Raw genomic sequence first — 26,268 nt, forward strand, 5'->3', positions numbered from 1 at the left:
AAGAAAAAAAAATCATAAGTACTAAAATTAATTAAACCTTTGTAACTTTGATTTTTTTTTTTAGCTATACACTAAATGTAATTTGGATTTAGGAAAAACATAGAAAGGTATAATAAATAAAATTATAGTATTAAAATTTTATTTTCAAAAAAATAGTCATCATTAACTTAGAACAATCAGAACTTGTAATATTTTTTTTCCTGAGTCCTTAAGGCAATAATACTAAATCTAACACATTTTTGTTATAAAAATGTTTGCATACTTATTACAGAAAAATAATTTAAATACCATAAAAATTAAATTATTTTTTACATTTGAAACAAAATCATAATACTTAATAATAAACAAATGTTATACCTACTAACCTAAAATCATTTGAATATGAAATTTAAAGAATTCTAAACGTGGATTTCATATTTTAAAGCATACTATAAAGACTATAGTTATAAATAAAACTAATTTAATAAAGAATATAATTTAGGTGCAATAATGATACAAAAAACAAAAACTAAACAAGTTTGAATGCCTAAAACTAAGTGTCACTTAAACTAAAACTTATCAAGTGTATTGATTTTTGTTTCATAAAGTACATTAGAAACTTGAAAATTATGGCTAACTGTTTTCTTCAATGTTCAACTCGTAATTTTTTTTTTCCAAGTATCCACACTTCTTTATGAAACTTAAAAAATTACTTCGTAAGTTTAGAAGAATTTTCCTCTTTATAAAAATCGTTTAACTGTAAAGGTAACTTACGTAACTAAAACAAACATTTTAAATGTTTTTGATGAAACGTATTTATCGTTTGTTAATAGCCAACAATAGTTTGTTTTGTACTTATTTTACTTATAGCCAGCAATAGAAGCGTTTTAAATTTTTTATATCAATTATTTTTATATATTTTTATGTATACAAGTCCTAATATTTTAGTCTAAATAGCAACTGATTAGTTTTCAACAGAAAAGTATTTTAAAGCTACACAGTAATGGACATTGTTCGAATTGTAAAAATTGTAGACTATTACTACAAAATAACTTTGCATCACTATAAAACGATTTTATTTTTTAAAAAGCCTACGAAAACGTATGGCCTTTAAAGTTCGATAATTAAGAAGTTAATAGAAGTTTATCTTAAAAAATCAGTGCAAAGCATATAAAAGTTAAAAAGCCGAGCAAGAAAGTTTTAAAAACATATACATTAAAAACATATAAAATTTAAACTCAAAACTTAGTACTCAGTACTTAGAATCGTGTGTTTTAGATACTTTTATCATATAAGCAAATAAAGATAACACAAACTAAAGTTAGTTACTTAATTTAGTTTAGTTTTCTGTGTTTACTTTTTTTAGTCAAAATGAGATGTCTTTCTTTGTTACACATTATAAAATAAATGCCATAATTTAAAGTTTTAAGTGATTTTTAATTAATTTTTCATATATAAAGTAAGTTTTTCAAGACTTTTTAAAGACTTTTTTTTTCATTTCTACAATATTCTTTTATCAGACTTATTTATTTTTTTTACAATCTAAAAGACTACTATGATATTTATCAATCTTATATTAAACTTTAAAAAAGTCTATGATTATTTTTTTAGCTTCGTTGTTTTTACTCTTTAAAGCTGTGTTAGTTTTTTTAAGCAATATTTTTTTTTTACAACTAACAATTTTTTAATAGTTTTCTAGCTTACTCACAAGTTTTTCTTTGGTTAAAATGATTAATAAACTCCTCTTAGTTTGATACATTTAACTTTGTATTTGAACACAGTAAACTACAGTAAACATTTAACTTGAGTGTCATGAAAAAAATAAAAATTACGGATTTAAATCGATTGCTTGTACTACAAAACAGTATTTGTGTCAAAAATTATAGAAAACTTTAAAATAAAATTTTCTGGTATAAAGATTACAGAGTATGTATACTTAACTTGATCGTGTACTGATTTTTTTAATAGATTATGTTTGTTTGTTAAGTTAAAGGCTGTTTTCTAGTTGAATTAACTGGTAGGCTGTTATTATTCGCTGATCTTTTTGAATGTTGTTACTAAATTTACTCAACCATAGCACACTTCATAACAAACAATAAGTTTCAGCATGTCAAGTCATGCAAAAATGTTTCAATCAAAAAATGGTTGCATAATTTTATGTTTATTTAAATTTAATAACAGATTAGATGATATCACCAGACAGGGTTGCCAGAAAACCTATAATTCTAGAAAAACCTTGAATAGTGCTTGAAAAATCAAAATTAAAATGGCTAAAATAAAATTTTAAAAATTTCAGAGTTTTAGACATTTTTAAAATACCTAGAACTTTGAACAGTTTTTTCTAAGGGTCAAAAACAATAGTCTGACTCTTCCCCCTTCAGCAATAAATATTTTTGAAGGTCAAGCAAGCAAGTTGTCATCACCTGTAATTATCAGGGTTGCCACTTTACCTGGATAGCTGGAAAAACCTGTAATTTAAAAATTAAGGCAAAAAAACATGGAATTTCAAACAAAAATTACTTAAAAAGCCTGAAAATCTGGAATTTTAACAATATCACATGTTCAGAAGTGAAATTTTGATTTGACTCAAAAAATCCATCAAATGTTTATAAATAAAAAATATTTGTCATCATCAAAAATTTTTTCTATTAAAAAACATATTTGAAGTAGGTTTACAGTATCTTTTCAACGTTTTTACACTACTTAATACATTTTGTTACCTTAAACTTAAATTTAAACTAAAAATAGACCTAAATATGTGTATTTATAAAAAACCTGGAGGAAATTTGGAAAACCTGGAAAATATACTGAAAAACAAGTGGAAACCCTGTATCTAAGACATTTTTTTACCTTAAATATAGTTTTATACTAAAAGTAGACTAAAAAATTTGTTTGTTTTAAAACCTTGAAGAAATTTAGAAACCTGGAGAAAAATTAAAAAAAAATCTTGTGGAACCCTGATTAAATATATAAAATGTTTAAAAACATTTAAACTGTTATCTGGCAAAATCTAAAAAGAAATAGCTTGGTTTATTATTATCAAATTTCCACCTATTTTTTAGCTTAATATTTGATTTTAAATATAGTTGGTTTATTTATGGTAAATGATTTCATTTTTAAATTCTGAACAGTAAATCCATCTCAACCTAGTTTAAGGTTTCTTAAGGTTAAAAAATTTTAGGATAGTTGTGTTTTTGGAAAACTCTGGCTAGCTCTAAGTCTATTTTGAAAAATTTGGGATTTTTTGTTACCTTAGTCAAGTTAAACTTATCAGGTTTTCGATATTTATAACTTTTTTGCTAACTTGTGCCTTGAAAGTTAACTTTAGCTTTTTTTTTTAAATAGTTATTTATTAATAAATAGCTGTTTTTGATTTGTGGTCAGCTCTGCTTAAGTGAAACATAGTTATGTGATGAAATCAACCAAACTTTTCTTGATTTTCCTTGAATTTGCCACTCTATAAAAAAAAAAAACAATTGATTTTTAAAATCATTAAAACACTTTATTTTTTCTTTACTTTTTTTTTGCATAGTGTACAATCATTTTTAAATTACATAGACAGTTGCTGTTTTATATTTATTAAAGTTTTATTTAATTTCAAAATTTTTCAATCACTTTCACTCTTTCATCTACAGTTGTTTTTAGAGAATGTAAATTACTCTTAAATGGCATGAATTTAGATTTATAAATATTAAAGTTCTTGAACTAAATAATTATGAGCAAATAGTGTACAAGATTTGTTTTTGAGTTTTTTATAGTACCAAATTTCATTTAAAATTCTGTAAAATTAGGGGTAGGGAGTACTTGGGTGATGTTTGCTAGACTTTTTTTTCTTTTTGACTTAGATGTGTTTTAGCATTATTAAGAAGAATTTGATATTAAAAAAAAAAAAATCCAAAAAAAAAAGTTCCGAACCCAAAAATTGATTTTGACCCCAAAAATCACTTATTTTCATGATTTTTAACTTAAATAGTAATAAAATCACTTATACATGTCCTATACTTATAATTTTTATCTTAAATTAAAGTTTACAATTATAGGCAAACATTTAAAGACATTTTAACTGTGTTTGTAACATTATGACGTCATAATCACACAAAATATGTAAATTTTGACTGTAAGGGTACATTTTATTAAAAAGAGCTAATTTATTCTGCTGTTGTGCTTTTACATTAGTGTAATGAACTAATGCTTGCATCATTCATTGTTGAACTCAAGAGAATATTTAGAGCTTGTTGAAGTTATGAGAAATGAAGTTTAAAATCAATGATGCAACTTTTTATCAGTTTTATTTTATCAGTGCAGTAAAACTGGCTAGTGCAACAAATCATCAATATATTAATTTTGAGTTTTAGATAAAAAGTTAAAGTTAAATTATATGTTATCTGCTTTAATTTATTTATTTTAAAAGTTTAATAGTTATTAAATTTTTTATAGTTTTATTACACACTAGATAGAAATTTATTTATTTTTTAGTTTATTGTTTAAGTGGTTTGAAAAGTATTAGATATCTACAAGATCTTCAAGTGTTTTATAGTTTACTCAAAAAAATTTGATTACTTACTTCTTAGTTGCTTTTGTACTAAAGATTTATAAAGTTCACTATACTGTTAAAGATAAAAAAAACAGTTTTTGTTAATTTTTTTACAGATGAATAATAGTAGTAATTTAAGTAAAATTCTGGGAGATTGCCTACCAACAACTTATAATGTTGCTATTAACATTTTTAACATTTGTTCTAACCCAAAATCACAAAAGATGAAAAATTGTGTTAAGGCGTATGCAACAGCTCTCATTTTACAGTGGACCAAAGCATTTGGTGAAGAATATGTTCTGAAAATAAAACAAGTACAATCAAAGTTGTTAACTGTAGTAAATAATTACTTTAGTAAAGTGTATAAGGAGCAGACCCGAGATAAATTAGGTGTCAAAAAGAGTTTGAGGCAGCTCAACAAAGAATGGAGACAATCTAATATATTTACAGGTAGACATAAAAACGTACCTCTAGTTGTTAACAAGTTGTTTGACATAGGCAAAAAAATGGATACTCTTACTGGAGATGAGGCATGTTTTTATACTGATCAACTAAGTTCCCGTTGTGGCCGTATAAGTGAAGATGTTGATTTGAAATATGTAACTGAAAAGCAAACTGAGTTAGAATTAGCACAAGCAGCTCTGAAGCGAGACATGTGTGAGAAGTCATACATTTCGGAAGTTGATGTTGAACCTTCAGTTTCCAGTTCAAATGATGGTAGAAGTACTATCATTAGCACTAATCATTAACTTAATGATGCCATAAAAATTATCTTGCCTATAATACATTATAATTTTTTAATGTTTGGTTATTTATTTTGTTGTTATACTAATTGAATAATTATCTAAGAGTTTTTCAAACACTTATGACTAAATGAATTATGACATCAAACATCACGCTAATATACATACCAGTACCACATCATTTAAATCTTTAAAAGTAAGTAAGAAGTTTGTTTAAAATGTTAAAGTAACTGTTACTTTTAGAATAAAAAATTTTAAATAGAGCTATGCTTATTAAATTTTTAAAAAGTACTATTTTATCGAAAACATTTACATATTTTGTGTGATTATGACATCATAATGTAACAAAAACAGTTGAAATGTCTTTAAATGTTTGCCTATAACTGTAAACTTTAATTTAAGATAAAAACTATAAGTATAGGACATGTATAAGTGACTTTATTACTATTTAAGTCAAAAATAATGAAAATAAGTGATTTTTGGGGTCAAAATCAATTTTTGGGTTCGGAATTTTTTTTTTTGGCCATTTTTTTTTTTTAGTATTAAATTCTTCTTAATGATGCTAAAACACATCTAAATCAAAAAGAAAAATATCTTAAACAACTACATAAACATGGACGAGCAGTGTTTTTAACCTTAGAAATCTTTTCAACAAAAACAGTTTGCAGAGCAAAAGCCTGGACTTTCTTATGCCATGAGACAAACTCAAGTTTAACATAAGGGTTGATCATACCAATTTGATCATCAGACAACAAGTTTCAGTAGACTGAGGCGGATTTTGTCCTCATTAGGACTCTTCAGTTAGTCACAACCAAAAAACAAATGGTTGCATCAAGCAAAAGCCTGAAAAGCCGTTTGTAGATTGAAGACTGCAAGTTTTTCAGTTGTGTTTGACTTATGAGTACTAATGAGGACACAACCGGTCTCAGTCTACCAAAGCTTGTTATCTGATGATCGAATTGGTATGATCAACCTTTTTAATAAATGTTATAGTACTTTTTTATTTTATAACTTTAATAAAGTCTTTTTTAAAAACATACAAGCTTATTATAGTTAATATAAATGTCAAGTATAATGGTTTCATTAGTTGAATCTTTATTTTAAACTTCTGAGTATCTAAATGCAGGATTAATGATTTTTTTTTCTTTGACTTCTATATATGAAATTTTAGTAAGAAGTTTGATAAGAACCATTGACACAGTGTACTGTTTCCTCTTTTGATTTAAATTTTTAAAATTTTTTAAATCAACTTATTTTTATAATCTTCTTACTTCAAAAATGCGACAAAATATGAATAGTTTCTCATGGGAGGACAGTTTTTGTTGAAAACCAAAAGTTTTGTTTGGCAAAGTCACTGTGCATAAATAGCAATGGAAGTTTGTGTATGTTATAAAAAAAGTTCCACTTTCCCTCATATATCCCAAATTCATTTCTGGATTCCCTTTTATTGTTTAAAATTTATTAGAAAAATGCTAATGTTTCTTTATGCCATCAGAAGAACCAAGTTTTCTTAATAAAAAAGGAGTAAGTAAACATAAATTAAGCCAATGAAAAGTAAATAAAGGCTTATGATATTTTTATCAGATTGTATTTATCTATTAAATCATCGCATACTTTTGCTTTTAGTTTCACAGTGGTTAATGCAAATGACTTTTATTTTATTGTTTCAGACACTATTTAAAATGTTCACATTTATTGGCAAATTGTATTATATGAAAATAATATTAAAATCTTTCATAAAAAAAGTAAAATATATCACATAACAAACTGTTAAGTAAGTGAATAGTAATATGAACAGAGCTGAAGTTAGTGGTATTCTAACTCTTAAAAATTTGTGCTTTTTAGAAATGTAAAAAAAATATGTATACATCAGATTCTTAAGTAGGTAGTCTCTTTTTAAAAATAATTGTAGGTTTAGCTTTATCAAGTTATATGAAATTGTAAAATTTATTAACAAAAAGTAAATAGAGTATATTCATAGAAAAATAAACAGGGTTCTACAGCTAATGAACTAGCCTTGATTTTTGTTTTTTAACCCAAGGTTTATTTAATGAACTTTAATTATAAATGACCTTCTTGAGCAGCAATTTAACTTTCAGATGATTTATTCAGTAGTTATGACTTAACAAGAAAAAAATGTTTTTAAGTTAAGTATTTTATTTTTTTATACATAACTTTTATGATAATAAAACGAACAGTTCTGACTTAAAAATTGTAGTTAGTTATATTAAGTTATAGTAGCTTACAGTATCCTAATTACAATTATGTTCTTTAATTTACCAGGTTTGCCACATACTCAAGCTACTCAGGCCAATTCAAGCTAGTTTAAAGTTTTAGTAAAACTCTAGCTTACTTAAGCAGGTTCAAAAAAATTTCAAGTTACTTGTAAAATTCATGCTTTTATGCAGTTTTTTATCAGATTTCATGCTATAGTAAGGTTTTTAAACAAGTAGGTGACACTTCTGCATGAAGGGCAACTTTTTTACTGTGAAAAACTTTTCAATTTTATTTATTTTTATCATCACCCCTAACCCTTACCCTTGGTTGGTAATTTAATTTATTCTTTTCTTTTTTTGACTACTATATATTTTTGTTTAACTTATTATTATTTTATTTTTAAAACTGATAACCCTAACTGTTGTTTTTTTTTATTTAATATTTTTTGTTTTAATTTTTTCTTCTTACTCTTAGTTTTATTTTATTATCACTGTTACCCCCTTACTCTTATTTGGTACTTTTTTTTTATGACTATATATTTTTAAGAGTAGTTTTCATAAAGCAGTTTTTAATGTAAAAATGTTTCCATTTCCCTACTTTTTTGAATTTTTTGAAAAATACTTGATTTTCCTTGACAAAATTGACAAAAGCCATAAAATACTTGAGCTTTACTTTTTTTGCTTAGTGCTGAAAATTATTGTTGTAAGATATCTTTTTTTTTTTAATAAAGTATGTTTATATTGAAAACTTTTTAGTTCATACAAGTAGAGTATTAAAGATGAATTAAATTTAAAGAAATACTAATTTTTTATTTATTTAAATTTGATTTAGTTTATGTGAGGAGTTTAAAAATAAATTAAATTTAGCATACTAAAAGTTTTAGTTTTTTACTCATTGAATGGTTCCGTGTTTTGAAATATAAATTATAAGATGTTTTTGTTTAAAGATGTTTAAATAGGCTCTAAAGCAGGGTTTCACAAACTTTTCAAAAGGCCCCCTAAACAGAAATAAAAAAAGCTATGGCTCCCTTCAACAAGATTACTCAAAAAACTACCATAACAACACCTAAGACTAATTTTTTTGCTCTTCATCATTAACTCCAGAATATCCAGTGTAAGTTTTAAATTATGACCTCATAGCCCCTCTGTGGCCCCAAAAGGGGCCATTTGGCCCACTTTGAAAAACCCTGTTCTAAACTAACTACTTTTATTAAAATATTAGTTATTTTTTATAAACCAGTGTTCCCAGAACTTAATTTTTAATAATAAACTTGAACTGGCTGAAGATTAAAGACAATCTTTTTTGTCTTTATGAAACATATGTTCCAGTATTTTAAAAACCGTACATTTCAATAAATTATTTAAAAACCCTTCAAGTGGGCTCAGTAGAAGGTGTTCAAGTTTGAATAATAACCTTATTTTATATATATATATATACATCTATTATATTAAATTTTTTTTAGTTGTTTAGGTTGTAAAAATATCAAGAGTTTCAAACCTCTACCCCAGGTGAAGCCCCTGCTTTGCACAGCATTATATTAGGTTTAGTATCACTGGTTTCAACTTTAAAAATGTAAAACAAAATAGTCCTTTTATAAAAAGAGTTTTAACTGTTTGAATTTAGACTTTTTTTTACTTTTAAAGAGATACATAAAGTATATATTTATAATTTAAAAAAGGGAGATCACAAATTTACAGTTGTGCTTTTAGTTTTTTAATAAAGTAGATGTAACTATTAGCCTAATGTAAGAGTGAATCGTGCTAAATATGCAAACGTTTTATGGTTTTCAAATATATTCACTTTAATGTAATCTTGACTTAGACCAGTTTCTGGTAACTTTTTACTTAAAAAGTGGAGTACTTCAATTAAAACTAATTAACTTTGAACTAACTGACATTGTATACTGGCAGTCTTGTACTTGATTTTACAGTTTTATAATGTTAAAAAACGAAAAAGTTCATCATGTTTTCAATTTTACCCTTAAATTTAAAATAATTTTTATTTTTACTCTAACTAATTGAAATCTCTTTATATAAAAATAGCACCTTTGTTTCCAATACATGTTTAAACAACTGTTATGCTCTTACTATTTATCTAGTGCTTTTTAATCTAATAAACTTTTTAATTTGATAGAACTTTAGTTGTTAGTTAAAATTGTTATATTTTAATCTAAACAGTTATAAAGCTGTTTGTAGTTAACTATTTATTGTTATAACATAAAATAATATTAATGATAACTTTTGAAAGTTTTAAAACTGACAATAGATGTACCATAGTAAAAATATAATTTATAGTTTATTGTTTTCAAACTTTTTTTTTAATGTTTAATTAGATAAATGTAATTCCTAAAAAAATCTAAATTTAAAAAATGTAATTTTAGATCAACTAAGATAAATTTAAGTCTACAATGAATTTGGCTACCGCAGACAAACTCAACAATTTGCTAGAAGAAATAATGGAACCTAAACTTACCAAGTTGGACGAAGAGAGAATGAAGAAAATAAAGTCAGTGTGCAAAACCTCGCCTGAAGTTGTGGAGTACACTTTTAAGCTCATATGGAACAATTATCTAAACAAACCCGACTCTTACACAAGATACCACAGTGTTGAAGTCTTCGATCAGCTCTTCATGAGGTCTGAGGTGTTTAGAAGCAAGTTGTTAGACAAAATGAACGAATACATGGTGCTTGCCATGGGCACTGAAAAGAAAGCACCTTTGCCAAAACCAATCCCATTGCAACTGAAAGAGTTCGCATTGGTCAAGTTCAAGTGCTGGCATGATAAGTTTCATTCAGTCTACAGGCCTCTCAGGATAGCAAACGAGTTTCTGGTTACCATCATGAAGGTTAATTTTCAATCTGTTCTTTCTCGCTATGAAGAGAGGAACCCCAGACCTGTGGAAAGGAAGGTGGTTGTTCAAGAAATAAAAGCCAAGATAAAGAAGTCCTTGGAAAGGGCAGAGAAAATAAATACAAGCATTAAAAGCTGTATTGACTTGCTGACATCAAAATGTTTGTTCAAGTCAGATGATTTCAAAACTGTAAATAAAAGTCCTGAACTTGATGACAACAATTTAAGGGCGTTGGGAATTCCCTCAACTGGGTACAACATTGAAATAAACCTCAGCAACGCAGTCACTTTTAAAGTGTTTAAAACTAAGAAAAATGATTGCATCTTAGAAAACTTTAAAGAGTGTGTGCTTGTTGGCCAAAAGAAACATCTACCAAGACTGGAAGAGCTGCTTAAAACAGCTAGTGATTACAAGGCTCCTGCTACTGTAATAAGAGAACTTCACTTGACAATAGACAAATTAAAAAGCAACATTTTGAGGTTCGAATCAATCAAAGTTTTGCATGGTGAAGGCAATATGGATGAGGATGAATTTTTAGAGGTAGCTGAGCAAGTTGTGGATGAAGTCAGTGTTTTGATGAAAGAAGACGATAAACCTTGTTGCTCGTACAAAACTCCCACCATCTCCTTTGAAAAAGCCAATCAGTTGTGGTCCATTGATCATAAAAAAATTGAAGATTCTAGCAAGTGTTTTGAAAGTACAGATAGAAAAGGCAACAGCTCAAGTCAATCAACAAGTGCAACTACTAAGAGGAAGTTTGGACAAACAGGAGATGTTAATGGCACAATTAAAAGGTTTGTACTAAATCTAGTGTGTTAGTTTACTTAATAAAATCTTTTAATTAGTTTAAAAATTCCAAAATAAATCCTTGTAAAGTTGAAATGTTTATAATAATTTTTAATTTTATTAATGTAGAGTGTTTTTGAGAGTTTTTGTTAGTAGGTTGTCTTGGTTTAATCTATAGGTTGCATGTAGAAGGAGCAAATATAAAACTATTTTTAATATATGCACCTTTGTTACTTTTAAAGATAAAAAATTATTAAGAAATATTCTAAGACATAAAAAAGTTTTTAGTTGTCCAAAATTTAAAATGTATGTAAATAACTTATATTTGTTTTTTAGAAAATTTTTAAATCATAAGTTCAAGTCAAAATAAAAATAAACTAGGTTGTAAAATGATCTTAAGTTGATAGGGGTTAAAGTTTTTTTTATTTTAAAAAATAACATCTGCTTGTTTTTAAAAGCTTGAAGTATGTGCTGTCACACATTTTGTACAAAATATAATAACTTTTAAGAAAATGTCTTTAAAAGAATCCAGATGAAAATAATTTTGGATTTTTTATCTTTGTTTTCTGACAACTTACCAATTTAAAACTTCACTTATTAACTATCTTTTTTTTTTGAGCTAACTTTTGAAAGTTATTTATGATTTTATAAGTTTAAGTTTAAAAATTTTTATAAAAAACTGTGTAAAATAAAGACTGGATTTTAACTTATTACTTTGAGTTTCTTTTGTAGAAATTAATTAAGTATAAGTAATGGACTAACTCTAAAATTTAAATAACAATGTATGAAAAGTGATTGATAGACTATAGTATTATTGAAATAGTTTTTTTTTTTAATTTGTGCTTTGCATAATGAATATTTTTAAAATTGATACTTTGTATCAAAAAAAATACTTGGAACTTTGTAAGAAGTAAAAACATATCTGTTAGCTTTGATAAAACTTTAGTTGTTTATATGTACTTGGAAAAATATGGCTTACTCTGCTATGGCCTTAGTCATTTGTACATAGTTGTATCAACAAAATAATCACATCTCTATTAATACTTTATAGTAAATTTTGGTTGTCATTTGTATTATGTAATTCTTGAAATGTTTAAATAATTTACCAAATAAAGAAGTGTATTACTCTTAAGGCCATTTGGGATCCAACATTTTAAAAAATTAGCATCATACAGGGTTGCCACATGGTCAGGAAAATTCAGGAAAAGTCAGGAAATATTAAAAAAATGACTAAAGTCAGGAAAAGTGGGGAAAAAACTGGAGGTTTGAAAAAAAGTCAAGAAAAGTCAGGAACTTTGATAAAATTTAAAAAAAGGCAGATTTTGTCAGTTTAAATTTACAAAATACCTTATTTTCCGAAGCCTACAAATGTTAAATTACTTTAAAATTCTTTAAAGTCAGATAAAAATTCCAAAATTTTCCTAGAAATTCACAAAATTATTTAATTTCAATGCCTTCATCTGGTATAAATTAGTTAAATATCCTTTATAAAACTGCAAAATTTTTCTATTTACATAATGAACAAGTACCCTACTTGAACAAGCAGATTTTGTAAGCTTTTTAGTATTGATGATCTGTAGCAAGGACACTTCCATAGTGAAACTGTGATATATACACAAAAGTTTATCTAGCATATTTTTAGAATCTAAGTGTTTTTTGTTTAAGTAAACAATTTAATTCTTTATAATTAAGCAGTTAGTTTAGTATTTTATGTAACAAACTGATATGTATACTTCGTTATTAATTTTAGGATTTAATTATAAACGTTCCTTATATGTGGTTTCGTTTATTTAGATACATTTATACTAGGAAATTCTAAAAAAAATGTATTCTTTATTGTTTTAAGGTTTCAACTGTAAAAGTTCTTATTAAATTTAGGTTTTAATTGAAAAAGCTGCTTATATGTCGTTTCGGTTATTTAGACACATTTATGCTAAAAATGCTATAAAAAATTGTGTTCTTTTTCAGACAAGCTGTGTTTAAAAGGTAATTATGTAAGTGTTTTGCTGAAAGAGCTGTTTATTGCAAATAAATCAATCATACACAGATGGTTCGAGTAATGTAATGGAAGCTTTATATAGTTTTAAATGTTAGATTATGTATTATAGAATAAGTTTAAATTAAGAGTTTGATTTAGAAAAGTCAGAAAAATTTTGGTAAAAAGCCAGGAAATTTTTCTCAGCTTGATTTTTGGCAACCATGATTATACTTTTAATGAAAGCTTACATTTGGTTAGATAAGTTTGACAGGATAAATGATATAAATTTTGAGATAATACTTGTTGTGTTAAAAATTTCTGATACAATTGTATGAAAGAGAAAATTTTCATTGCTGATTTTCTCTTAATTAAAAAAATACTCAAAATCTATCTCTGTTTTCATTTTTTGTTCAGTTAACCTCAAATTTTCAGAAAATATTCCTTGCATTAATAGAAAAAATTCTATTGTAACAATATTTAAAAAGCTAAAATTTAAGAATTCCATGACATAAAAAGAAATCTACTAGTTTTACTCAAAAAAAAAAACTCACAATTGTTATGTTTGTTATTTAGTTAAGGTTAAACTGGTAAAGATTCAAAAGAACTTAAAAACTGTAAGAGAAGATAGATTTGAGATGAAAAAGTCTTTTTTTTGCCTTTTCACTTTGGTCCTTCCATAAGGAACCTATCGGGTTTTCCGGTTTTGTACCCTTATGTCTTAAAATTTTATTTGAATTTCACAGTGCGGTAAAATTTACCTGCTAGTTCAGTTAAGTATCTTTAAAATAAGATCACATGTTAAAAAGTCCCTGCCCCCTTATGACTTTAGTATAGGTCAAGTGTACCTTAGAAAACATAAAAGGTTAATGAAATTCTTGTAAGGACACCTGACAGTTTTACTATGCACTACATGTTTGTATTGATTGACAAGATTCAACAACAACAATAAAATATGTAACTATATATTTATTTTATAGAGAAAAGAAAACCACAGACCAGATGATGGATGTAGTGAAGAATGAAGACGGTTCAATCAGGCTGGTTCCGATGCAAGACAAGCAGAAGAAGAAGATCAAACTCAAGTCGCAAGCAAGCAGAAAACTACTTATAAAAAAAGTAAGTTGACATAATTTACATTTTTTTTAGTTAAAATTTGAAAGGTAAATAGTATCAGTTTTCTAAAGCATCTTGGAATTTGTCAATTAAAGTACTAAGTAATAAACAAGTGATGTCACCTTATTATGGGAATAATAACTTTAGATTTTATTTTAGTTTTTAGATTGCTATCACTATTATAAACTTAGTAAGTAGGACATTTTGAGTAAAAAAAATATTCATGATTGTTAAAGTTAAGGCCATAGGGGGGGGGGGGGGGGGGTAGAAGCCATTTTTTGACCAAAAATAACATATAGACTTATATTATAGTAATTTTCATAATCTTTCAGATGCTTTTATTAGATTTTATAAATATTAAGTAACTTTTTTTTTATGACCGGTTATATAAAGGGTTGTCTTTATAAAGGGTAACTTTAAAGCCGTTTTTCTCAAGTTTTTTAAAACGGGCTTTAAAATCTATCTTCTCCTTCAATTTTCAAGCAATCTTCTTCAAATTTTCAGGAAATGTTCCTTACATTATAAAAAAAAAACGTTATTTGTGAATTTTAATAATTTTAAAAAATAAAAATTTTATGACAAAAAAAAAAAAAAAAAGTGATTTTTTATCAAAAAAAAATTTTTTTTATCAAAAAAAAGGTATTTTTACTTAAAATTTTTTAAAGTCACACATAACGTTTTGTTGTTATTGTATAGAGAATAGACTGTGAAAGTTTGAAGAAGATTGCTTAAAAAATGAAGGAGGAGATAGATTTTGAATGCATTAGTTTTTTTTCGCCGTTTTAGTTTTTCCTTCCCCATAAGGAACCTGTTATGCGGCCCGACTTTGGCCGGTCATATCTTAAAAACTAATTCGAATTTTTAAAAACGGTAAAAAGCAACTTGAAGCTTAGTAAAAACTCTATAAAATAAGATCAACTTGTAAAAAACATTGTCTACCCCCCTCACCTATGGCCTTAATTAATAATATTAAGTTATAGTTTTAAAATTATGTTTTTTTTTTATGTGCTTTTTCTGTTTTCGTTCATTAAAATACTTTATTTTTTTTTACAAAAATTACTTCAAAGCCTTAAAATTTTAAAGTATTTTAGTATTTATATCAGGGTTGCAACTTTACCTGGAAAAACCTTAAAACCTCGAATTTGACATTTTAGGCAAAAAAACTTGGGAAAACCTGGAATCTAACAATTTTCTCATGTTCACTAGTAAAATTTAAATTTGACTCAAAAAATCTATCACACAAGTGGAAATTTTTTGTCTTCAAAATTTTATTAAAAAACATTTTTAAAGTAGCTTTACAGTATTTTTTCAATGTATTTTACTTTTTAACAGTTTTTTACATTTAGCTTAACTTTAAACTAAAAATAGACCTAAAAATGCTTAGTTTTAAAAACGTGGAAGATATTTGAAAAACCTGGAAAAATTTTTTGAAAAAACGAGTGGCAACCCTGTTATATATTAACATGAAAATATTCAAAGCATAAGTATTTTCAATGTTATATTTTTGTTTAATAGAATATATGAAACTTGAAAAGTGATTTCAATTTCAAAACCAAACTTGTTTTAAAAATAATAAATTTATAAATAAAGTGTATATGAAAAACTTATACATGGTTGGAAGGAACTATTTTGATATTAACGTGATAGCTACTATGCATTCAATATAAATTCACTATATTTTTTTTCGAAACGTGTTATAAACTTTTTTTTTTTTATTTAAATAATACATATTTGAGTGGTTTGAACTATTTATTAGTTTATTTTTATAAAAATAAAATAGCATATATGTTTCTTATTAATAATGCATTGAGCTATATTGACCTAAAATGGTACTACACTTGTTTTTTTGCTGAAATTGTTTTTTTTTTTCTGTTACTAAAATTAAATAAATAAACTAGAATTCATAGTAACATTATATTTAAATCGAAAAATGTACAAACTTGAATCGCAGTTAATTTAAATTTGTTTTTTATAGTTAATTTATTATAAGTAATTTGTGCACAAAGTTTTTTAAGTAAGTTGTTACTTACGATTCTTTTACTGTTTTAAAAATCAAACCACCAAGTGCCTTACAATTTGAAGCTGTTCTGTCGGAAGCCTGAGACAATTGAAAAAATAAGCAATTTTTTGTTTTTTTGTTTCCACAACACTAAGCTATTTTTTAAAGTGTTTAATAAACTTTGTTTTCTTTGAATATAAAGTGTGTTATAAATATAATGGTCAATTATTATTACGAAGTGATGATAGTGTTTTTTTCTAATTTTTTTTTAGAAACTGTAAGCTCATGTAGATTTTTTTTTTCTGAAGTTTAATGTTGCTTGAAATATTTTCTACTGATTGTTATTTATGCTGCTTTAGTATTTTATAGATGTCATACACAATTGAATTAATGTTTTATATTTTATCTCTACAATTTTTCTTAATAAACAAATATTTTAATATCTAAAATATTTAATTTATGGTAGGCAAGTCTAAATTATTTATAAAGTTGAATTATAACTTTGAAAAGTTTAAATGATTATTTTATAAAATATTTTTCATAGTGTTATAAAAAGTTTATATAGTATAAAAATGCATTGATATCATAGTTATATAAATATATTGTAATACGTGTAGTATTTATTTTAAGGTAAATTTAATTTTAAAAAAGTTAACTTGCATAACTTATCCAATACATTATTCATTATTAGCCTATGTGCTGTAAACAGTGACCGACGATATTTAAAATTTTAGACTTATTGTACTTTTTATTATGTTGGCTATGAAATTTTAGAACTATATGGGAAGTTTTAATATAGTTTATACTTAATAACTATATACGGTTACTCTTTTTCTTAAAATAAATTATTTTTCTAGGTAACCTCGTTTAAATGATGATTTCGAGTCTTACAAAGATCTGATGGATGATGCTCAAACAATGATACACTGTTGAAGATGTTTGGTAAAAATTTAAACAACCAGTTAGGTTAGCCAATTAAAAAAAAAATTAGTTAAAAGATATTTTTTTGATTTCAGTTAGTTATTTTGTTGTAAATGTATTCATGAGCATTTTCATGTCCCATTGAGATTTATTTTTAAGTTTTAAAACCAGTCATGTTAATTTCTTTTCTCAAATTAAGTTTTAATAAAGTTATATATGTTCAAAAAAAACAATTTCAACTATAAAGACGTTGAAAATTTTACATCATGTTTAAAAAAACTTACAGGTCACTGATGTCGAAAAAGGTGATTTATCTAACAGTGCTCCCCAGGAAAAATTATTAACGATAAGAAGTACGAGAAACGTTCCATCAGAAATAATTGCAGATTCTGAAAACTGGAAGTAGTTTTAGGTATTTGCAGTTTAGTTGATTATTAAACACAGTGTCATCTTAAAAATGTTTATAGTTTTTAATTTTTGTGTTACTCAACCTAATAAAATTTTAAAACATGTACTGCAGAGTTAATCAAAGTGGGCGATTTTGCCTACCAGGGGGCAATTACTATTAAGGGGCATGAAGTTATGGGTAATTAACTACTAAAGGGGCAATATGTGATAAAGAAAAGCAATTTTTTTAGATTTGTGCTAGCAATTTTAAATATGAGTTTTAAACAACTTTATGTGCTGTTTTTTATGTAAATAACTAATAAAAGAAGTTGGTTATTAAGGCTATAGAGCAGGGTTTCCCAAACTTTTTTTTCTCAAGTGGCCCCCTTTGAAGAAATTAAAAAAGCCATGGTCCCCTCCAACAAGTTTACTCTAAAAACTACCTTAAAAAAACCTTGCCCACTTTTGGAAACCCTGCTATGAGGGTATCCGGACAGGTTGATAAATAAAAACAAAGTTTGTACTTTAAAGCATAAAGTCGAAACTAATAGTTTTTTTAACTTGTTTAATTTTTTAATTCAAAACCCTCTTAGTTTAAATGCTTTAAAAAAGTATGTATGTCGAAATTATTGTGTTGGCAAAATTAAAATTAAAAAAAAATAAAATGTTAAATTTTATTGTTACTTAAAACTTTAATATTTTTGTAAGTTTTTAAGGCTTAATTTTGTCATATCTTAAAAAAATCTAAATTTAAAAAAATTGATAATGTTAGTTAAATTACAAAATTAAAATGGATTTTTTTTTTCAACTTTTAAAAGAAATAAAACTACTATGAATTATTTATTTTTTAATTGCCAGGATTAAAGTTATTAGAATCTTAGTATTAGTTCACCCTTTATAACATATTCAATTTGTGATAAATATCAAGTATAAACTGTTTACCACTGTTATTTATTATAAATTCTCGATATTCATGTTTTTTAGAAATTCAAAAATAAGTATTTTTTGGGAAGTTATAAAAATAAATTGCATGAAAAAAAAACAATGTTTATAAATATATACTTGTTGGTATCGTCCGATAAAAATATATAGTATGAGTATATTATTTAATCAATTTTCTAGAAGTATTTATTTGAACAACATATACATAATTTTCTTAATTTGATGGATTATAATTTAAGTTTTTACAAACAGATTGATTGATGGTATCTGAGATCGTATGAAATTTTTTGATGAGGACTTGGGTTTGATAAGGACGGTTTGGGTTTGAATGAAAGTATCTTGGTGAATTTTAAACATCATAATGCTTGGATTTATTTGAAAGGTATTTGGATAGTTGTTTGTTTTATGTCAACAAAGTTGTATGATTTGTTATAAAAAAAAATATTTCAAAAATTGTAAACTTCTTCTCTACAATACACTTATTTTATTGATTTTACTTAAGGAAGTTCGTTTAAGTAATTAAACTATAAATATAACATAAAAAGAGTTTTTAACATTGCATAGTAGTATAAAGTCTTTTGTTGTGTTTAAAGTTTTCCAGTGTCTGTTAAAATAATACAGTGCTTCCTCGCTATTACGGCCAAGTTGGGCAAGATTTTTTTGAAAATACGGCCGGATTTGCCTTTTGCCGGATAAGAACAAAATATCGCTTTTTTTACAAATTATCTACCTTAGTTATATTATGAATGTATATAACAAAACGTACTATAAAATTTCTGTTAATTTAATTTATTTTACTTTATTCAAAGAAAAAAAAATTAGACAAAACTAAACGAAACAAATTTTTATAAGTTCAAAATTAATAGAAAAAACTACACTGTTAACACTTTAACTAAATTAAGATTTTTTTTTGAAAAAAGAAAGAATGGAAGATTGTTTTAAAGTGCTTTCTCGTTTTTTAGCAGAAAACTCACGAAATTAGATGAGTTTTAACACATCTTCAGGTGTGGCTTCTGGTTGGCAACGATAGTAAGTTAAGTAATCGTCCATTTTCTGCATGGCTTCAGCATGAGAAAATGGACACTTAGAAGGCTGGGAAACACCAATTTCATCTTCAACAGCCTCTTTTTCGTTATCCCAAGTAACCAGTTCAACAATTCCTTGCTCGTCCATATGCTCATATCCAGGACCATCGCAACTCATCCATCTTTGAATATCATATTCTGTAAATGTGATATTTAATCTAGCAAATTGATGTACAAACTCGTTGTCTTGAGTTTTTTCTGAAGGGTCTATTTTAACAACTGAGCGGGAAAAGTATGAAAAAAAGCTTAAGATTATACAAATGATACTTTATTATGACGTAACAATATATTGCTTGCATACTTAAAAAAAGAAAAATGAATACTTTTTCGAAGTAAAATGAAATTAAACGCTAAATACGCTAAAATAAATAAGTCAACTTCTCGACTAAAACCGGCCGGATTAGCGAGGAACCGGATTAGCGAGGACCGGATTAGCGAGGAAGCACTGTATTAGATCGTACCTTTATATAAAGCTTAAACCTGTATTTATAATAAACTTACCTTGAAATGTTACTTGTTGTTTTAGATAAACTAAGTTTTTATTTGACATTCTAAATATACTTAATAAATTTTACAACTAAAAAGAAAATTAATTTACTTTAAATAGCCTAAAAACTTAATTTTGATAAAAGTAGACACAAAGCTGAGAAGAGTTTTAAACTTAGTTTTTTTACAAGAAGTATCCTTGAATATTTATGATTTAAAAAGCAGTTAGTAGTTGTTTCTAATGAAATATATATTTTAGATATAAATTAAAACAGTTATATTTTAAAACAAACCTTTAGAGTCAAAATATTATGGACCAATTATTAAGATTTTAAAGAAGTATGTTTTTTGAGATATTAAACTGATGAACTTTTGTAGGAGTCTATTTTATTTAAGTAACATATATTGAAAAGTTTTTCAAACCAAACAATATTACAAATATATCACCAATGTACATTGTTACTCATGTAAATTGCTTTATTGCAAGTACAGAGAGTAGTGTTTGCTTAGTTTACAAATTTAAATTAAATATTATTAATAATAATACTAAGTAGTTGAATTTTGATTAGATCAACAAATATTTATTTTAATGATTTTTTTATTAAATAAGGATATTTCAGTAGGCTCACATATAAACTCCAGACTTTTTCACAGTCTAGTTATTTTAGTTTGGTAATTGCAAAATTTTTATTTGATAATTTGCTTGATTAAACTGTTTTTATAATTTTCTGTTCTTTTGTTGAGTGTGTTTACATACATTGGCCATGTGTTTAAATTTGAATTTAATTAAATTGTTTTTTATTTTGTATCAATATAAACATTTTAATATTTTTATTTTTAAGAGGAAAACATTATAAATATTATCGTTAACAAGGGTAAAAACTTAATTTGTTACCTATCATTGTTTTCTACATTTCTGAGTTTGTAGCAGTAATTTAAAATCATATCTCGACTTATGTATACTTTATAGATATTTCTTTATATATTTTATACAAATTAAAGAAAGCTTTTTTGTTTATATACAGTTTAAAAATAATACATTTATCATAGTTTTTTTTGATAATTTAGTTTAGTGTTATTTATTTTTTTGTAATTTATTTTACAAAAGTAATTACTGAATGGTTAATTTTATATAACAGTAGTTGACTACCTAATTTAAAATTTTTGGAATCAAAAAGTTTCCCGCACATTTTTTATTTCATTTTACTTGTGTTGTTTACTGACCAAACTATACTAAAACATTTGTTCTAATGTTAAGTCAGGATCGGCTTTTAGTCAACGTATTCATTTTAATTTTATATTGTTGATAAAAGTCAGCACTTCAATAACTAAAACTTATATACTATGTTTTTTAATTGTAGTAAAAACGCATCAAACAATTCCTTATCCTTCGAAGTGTTATTGACTATAGTGTTAAGAACTTATAGATCAATTGTTTAATGTGAGGTATCTCAGGTATATATGTTAATGTAGTTGTTTAATACTCGTTAAATTTCCGCACCCCATACAAAAACAGCATACATTGCGAGCGTGCGATAGTCCTTACCAGGGTTATTCCAGGGCCTATCAAAGTAAGCGATGATGATACCTTTTAGGGTGATTTCGGTTACCTGGGCCAATAATCAGAAAAAGTAGGTGAGTTTATTAGCTAGTAAAGGGACAATGTCTGTAAAATTTGGGCAACTATTTATTAAATTTTTGCATAGTAGGCGATGATGAAAGCTATTTTAGGTAATTTTTGACTTTTGGGAAACTCGAAAAGGTATTCACTGCCTCTATGTAAAGGTAAATTGTACAAAAAAAGATAGTTTTAAAATGTAAATTTGTTGATATTTTATACAAAATAAGGGCATGTTTACAAGAAAATTTCTTTTGCAGGCCGCGTAAATTTGAAAATTGCAATATATTAAATATAATAATTTTATATAGAGTATGTATTAATGTTTCCGCAGATTTATGTTAAAAGCACAAGTGTAAGTAGGTGTTATAAAAATATTGAATTTTCTTGTTTGCAAATGTTATTTTCAAACTGAAAAAATGTTTTGTTCTGATCTCAAAAGTATTATTTTAAGCTCCTTAACATTCATTAATAACTTATTTTTTTTCAGATTGGAGATGCGGTGGTGACATTTGCGAATTGTTTAGGGAAATCACCAAAACTAAACAAAATGAGCGATTGCTATACCACAATCACACGGAAGATTAATGAAAGAATTTTTTTGTTTAGAATAAACTTCGTGCACAGAATCTTTTTTTTTTTGATCAAACTAGTTTGATTTCGGTTTTTAATGACAATTTTTACAAAGATGGTTTTATGATAAAATTTTTGTATGTTCAACAAAATATGTTTTTTACCTACATTAGCAGTTTACATTGTATTACTAAACTGTATTCATTTTTACAATTTTTTTAACTAGATATAAAGTACGAAAATAGTGACTTTTTTAACACAATTTTTAATTAATCTTTATTTTTCTCAGTTATTTTAAAACAAATATATTATAAACTGAAATGGTTAATAAATGGTCAAACATTATTATAAAATTTTTCCAGATGATTTGTACGTTTAGACCAGGGTTTCCCAAAGTGGGCGATATCGCCCCCCTGGGGGCGATTTAAGTAAGTCGGGGGGCGATAATTAGTAAGGGGGCGAAAGGGTGGGCGATAACTAGTAAGGGGGCGATTTTAAAATTTTTTGGCAGTTATAAAATATTTACTTTTTATCTTGCTTTTTTACTAGTTTTAGCTTGCTATTAAATATTTGACCCTGAGGTAAAACTTAAACAAAAAAGTCTATTTTTTTATGTAAAATATAGAAAAAAAACCAATTGCTTATGATTCCTTCTTTCAAGTAAATTACATATTTTCATTCATATATTTTTTTACTTAAAAATTACATAAATCATAGACAATCGGAATCCATCTCGACATTTTATAACCTGACATATATGTTATTTGTGATCATAAATGGTTTATTAAAATCTATGGTGTCTATTATTAAGTATCACCTCATGATATTTCCAATTGTTTTTTGAAAATTTACTAAGTTAGACTAAAAAATAAAACTATACAGGGTTGCCAATTTACCTAGAAACATGGAAAAACCTGGAGTTTGACAATTTAGGCAAAAAAAACCTGGAAAATTCTGGAATGTTTAACAATTTTGAATTATTAAAAATTAAAATTTCGATTTGTCACAATAAAACTATCATATAGTTAAAAATATGAATCCCTTTGAGGCAGATCTTTTTGAAGTAAACGACTTACAGGAAACGTTCTCAGACTTACAAACTGACCTTGAACTTAAAGTAAATTTTTCCAAGGAACGATCTGAATGCTTTTCGACTTAACAAAAACTAAGACAAAAGCTTCCAATCATTTAAGAGAAATTTAGATTGTTCTTTATAGCTTTTCCTTCTAGCTATGGTATTAAAAAGACTTTCAGTTCAGTTATTAACATTTTGAGCAAAAGATCTAATCTAGATATTTATAAAGGAGGTGACTTAAAGCTTTATTTTACTGATTTAGAATCAGATTAGAAAAACTTGCAAGAATTCATGAACCTCATCCTTCGCATTATATTTGAATTCAGTAGCAGACATTATTTTATGAAAGTTTTTTTATTTATTTGATCTTTTAAAATACTTCTTGTTTAACCTGGTTTGTATTGTATTTAAGTAGTCTTTTATATTAAAAATTCTTTTAAGTTATTTATTCTATAACAGGTTTGCATAATGCCTAATAAATATTAATTACGGTAGACTTTCTCTTGAGTTCGCACTTTTTACCTAAAAAAAGTGCAAATTTATATTTTCTTACGTTTAAGATAAAAAAAAAGTCTATTACTAACTAAGTATCAATAAAACAAAAAAAATAATATTTTATAGCTCATATAGATCTATTTTTTAAATGAATGTTTGTTTTATGTTTTAGTGGATTTCATGTTTATTCATAACATTATTGCATATAACATATTGAATATAACATATAACATATAGTTATTAATTATTTAATAACTGTTTTTGATTTGTGGACAGCTCTGCTAAAGTGAAACATAGTTAAGTAATGAAATCAATCAAACTTTTCTTGATTTTCCTTGAATTTTGCCACTCTATAAAAAAACAATTAATATTATTAAAACACTTAATTTTTTCTTTACTTTTTTGCATAGTGTACAATCAATTTTAAATTACATAGACAGTTGCTGTTTTATATTTATTGAAATTTTACTTAATTTCATAATTTTTTTCAAACACTTTCACTCTTTCATGTACAATTGTTATAAAGAATGTAAATTACTCTTAAATGGCATGCATTTACAATTATAGATATTAAAGTTATTGAACTAAATAATTATGAGCAAATAGTTTACAAGTTTTGTTTTAGAGTTTTTTATAGTACCAAATTTCATTTAAAATTCTTTAAAATTTCAAATTTAAATAAATGCTTAACACATAAACATGGACAAGCAGTGTTTTTAACCTTTTACATTTTTTCAACAAAAACAGTCTGCAGAGCAAAAGCCTGGACTTTCTTATGCCGTGAGACAAGCTCAAGTTTAACATAAGGGTTGATCATACCAAGTTGATCATCAGACCACAAGTTTCAGTAGACTGAGACCAATTTTGTCCTCATTAGGACTCTTCAGTCAGTCACAACCAAAAAACAAATGGTTGCTTCAAGCAAAAGCCTGAAAAGCCGTTTGTAGATTGAAGACTGCAAGTTTTTCAGTTGTGACTGACTTATGAGTCCTTATGAGGACACAATCGGTCTCAGTCTACCAAAGCTTGTGACTTGATGATCAAATTGGTATGATCAACCTTTTTAATAAATAATATAGTACTTTTTTATTTCATAACTTAAATAAAGTCTTTTATAAAAACATACAAGCTTATTATAGTGTATATAAATGTCAAGTATAATGGTTAAGTTAGTTTGAATCTTTATTTCAAACTTCTGAGTATCTAAATAAATGCAGGATTAATGATTTTAAAGCATTAAAATTTTATTTTTTATTTTTTTTGATTTTTATATATGAAATTTCAGTAAGAAGTCTGATAATAACCAAGGATAGTCTGCCATGGACACTGTGTACTGTATCCTTCTTTGATTTAAAATTTTGATATTTTATAATCAACTTTTTTTTATAATCTTCTTACTACAAAAATGCAACAAAATATAAACAGTTTCTCATGGGAGGACAGTTTTTGTTAAAAACCAAAAGTTTTGTTTGGCAAAGTTACTGTGCATAAATATCAATGGAAGTTTGGTATGCTATATAAGGAATTTCCTTTTCTCACTGATCCCTAATTTTTTTCTGGATTCCCTTTTGTAGTTTAAATTTTACAAAAGCACTAGAAGTTCCTATATAGCGTTAGAAAATCATAAAATATGCCAGATTTTAAATTTTTTGCTTTAGTGCATATTCAAATTTTAATAGTTTTATAATAAAAAAAGGTAATATAAATTAAGCTAAATTTGTAAAATAAAATGTAAAATAAAGACTTATGATACTTTTATCACTTTGTATTTTTTTATAAAATTATGCTTTTGCTCTTAAATTCACACCGTTTAAAGAAAATTATTTTAATTTTAGTTTACTATTATAATACATACAATTCTATTTATAGGCAAATCAGGTTGTAAAAAATAAAATTAATATCTTTGATAAGAAAAAAAAATATATTACAAAACAAAATTCCAAGTAAGTGAAAGATATATATGAGCAGAGCTTAAGTCAGTGGTTCTCTAACTGTTAAAAATTTGTGCTTAATAGAAATGTAAAAAAAAATCCGTATACATCAGATTCTTAAGTGAGTAGTTTTATTTAAAAGATAATTATAAGTGTAGAAAAATTGTAAAATTTATTAACAAAAAGCAGATAGAGTATATTCATAGAAAAATATAAACTTTATAATTCAGGATCCTACAGCTCATAAATTAGCCTTGATTTTTGTTTTAAAACTCAGAATTATTTAACTAACTTTAACTTTAAATGATCTGATTGAGCAGCAATTTAATTTTCATATGATCTATTCAGTAGTTATGACTTAACAAAAAAAAATTGTTTTCAATTAAAAAAGTTTCATTAGTTTTGTTATACATAACTTTTATGGTTGTAACATAAAGAGTTATGACTTAAAATAGTAGTTAGTTATAATAAATTTAGTAGCTTACAATATCCTATATAAATAAATTTGTTCTTTAATATACCAGGTTTGCTACATACTCAAGTTACTTAGGCTAC

At 25.6% G+C, this 26,268-nt stretch overlaps 2 protein-coding genes across 2 annotated transcripts; both read left to right on the forward strand.

Moving 5' to 3' along the window:
* The first annotated feature begins 9,870 nt into the window (after window positions 1-9,870).
* Window positions 9,871-10,833, forward strand: LOC145832569 (UV-stimulated scaffold protein A-like). The gene is made up of 2 exons (XM_082939882.1): window positions 9,871-10,750; window positions 10,792-10,833. Exons 1-2 carry the CDS (start codon window positions 9,881-9,883, stop codon window positions 10,831-10,833), a joined length of 912 nt encoding a protein of 303 aa, XP_082796008.1. The 5' UTR covers window positions 9,871-9,880.
* Window positions 10,813-22,177, forward strand: LOC145832017 (uncharacterized). Its single transcript, XM_082939382.1, has 6 exons — window positions 10,813-11,118; window positions 14,066-14,204; window positions 17,058-17,166; window positions 17,408-17,533; window positions 18,703-18,832; window positions 22,130-22,177. Exons 1-3 carry the CDS (start codon window positions 10,841-10,843, stop codon window positions 17,073-17,075), a joined length of 435 nt encoding a protein of 144 aa, XP_082795508.1. The 5' UTR covers window positions 10,813-10,840; the 3' UTR covers window positions 17,076-17,166; window positions 17,408-17,533; window positions 18,703-18,832; window positions 22,130-22,177.
* The last annotated feature ends 4,091 nt before the right edge of the window (window positions 22,178-26,268 follow it).

This window comes from Thalia democratica, chromosome 3, assembly GCF_965202585.1.
Source record: "Thalia democratica chromosome 3, ktThaDemo2.hap1.1, whole genome shotgun sequence".
Taxonomy (NCBI): Eukaryota; Metazoa; Chordata; class Thaliacea; order Salpida; family Salpidae; genus Thalia; species Thalia democratica.

Excerpts from the sequence above, each read along its gene's own strand:
- LOC145832569 (XM_082939882.1), top strand. The coding sequence starts at position 9,881 with ATGAATTTGGCTACCGCAGACAAACTCAACAATTTGCTAGAAGAAATA. Across the intron at positions 10,751-10,791 it reads ATTACAAGGCTCCTGCTACT|CAACATTTTGAGGTTCGAAT; the intron begins GTAATAAGAGAA and ends CAAATTAAAAAG.
- LOC145832017 (XM_082939382.1), top strand. The coding sequence starts at position 10,841 with ATGGATGAGGATGAATTTTTAGAGGTAGCTGAGCAAGTTGTGGATGAA. Across the intron at positions 11,119-14,065 it reads GTTAATGGCACAATTAAAAG|AGAAAAGAAAACCACAGACC; the intron begins GTTTGTACTAAA and ends TTTATTTTATAG.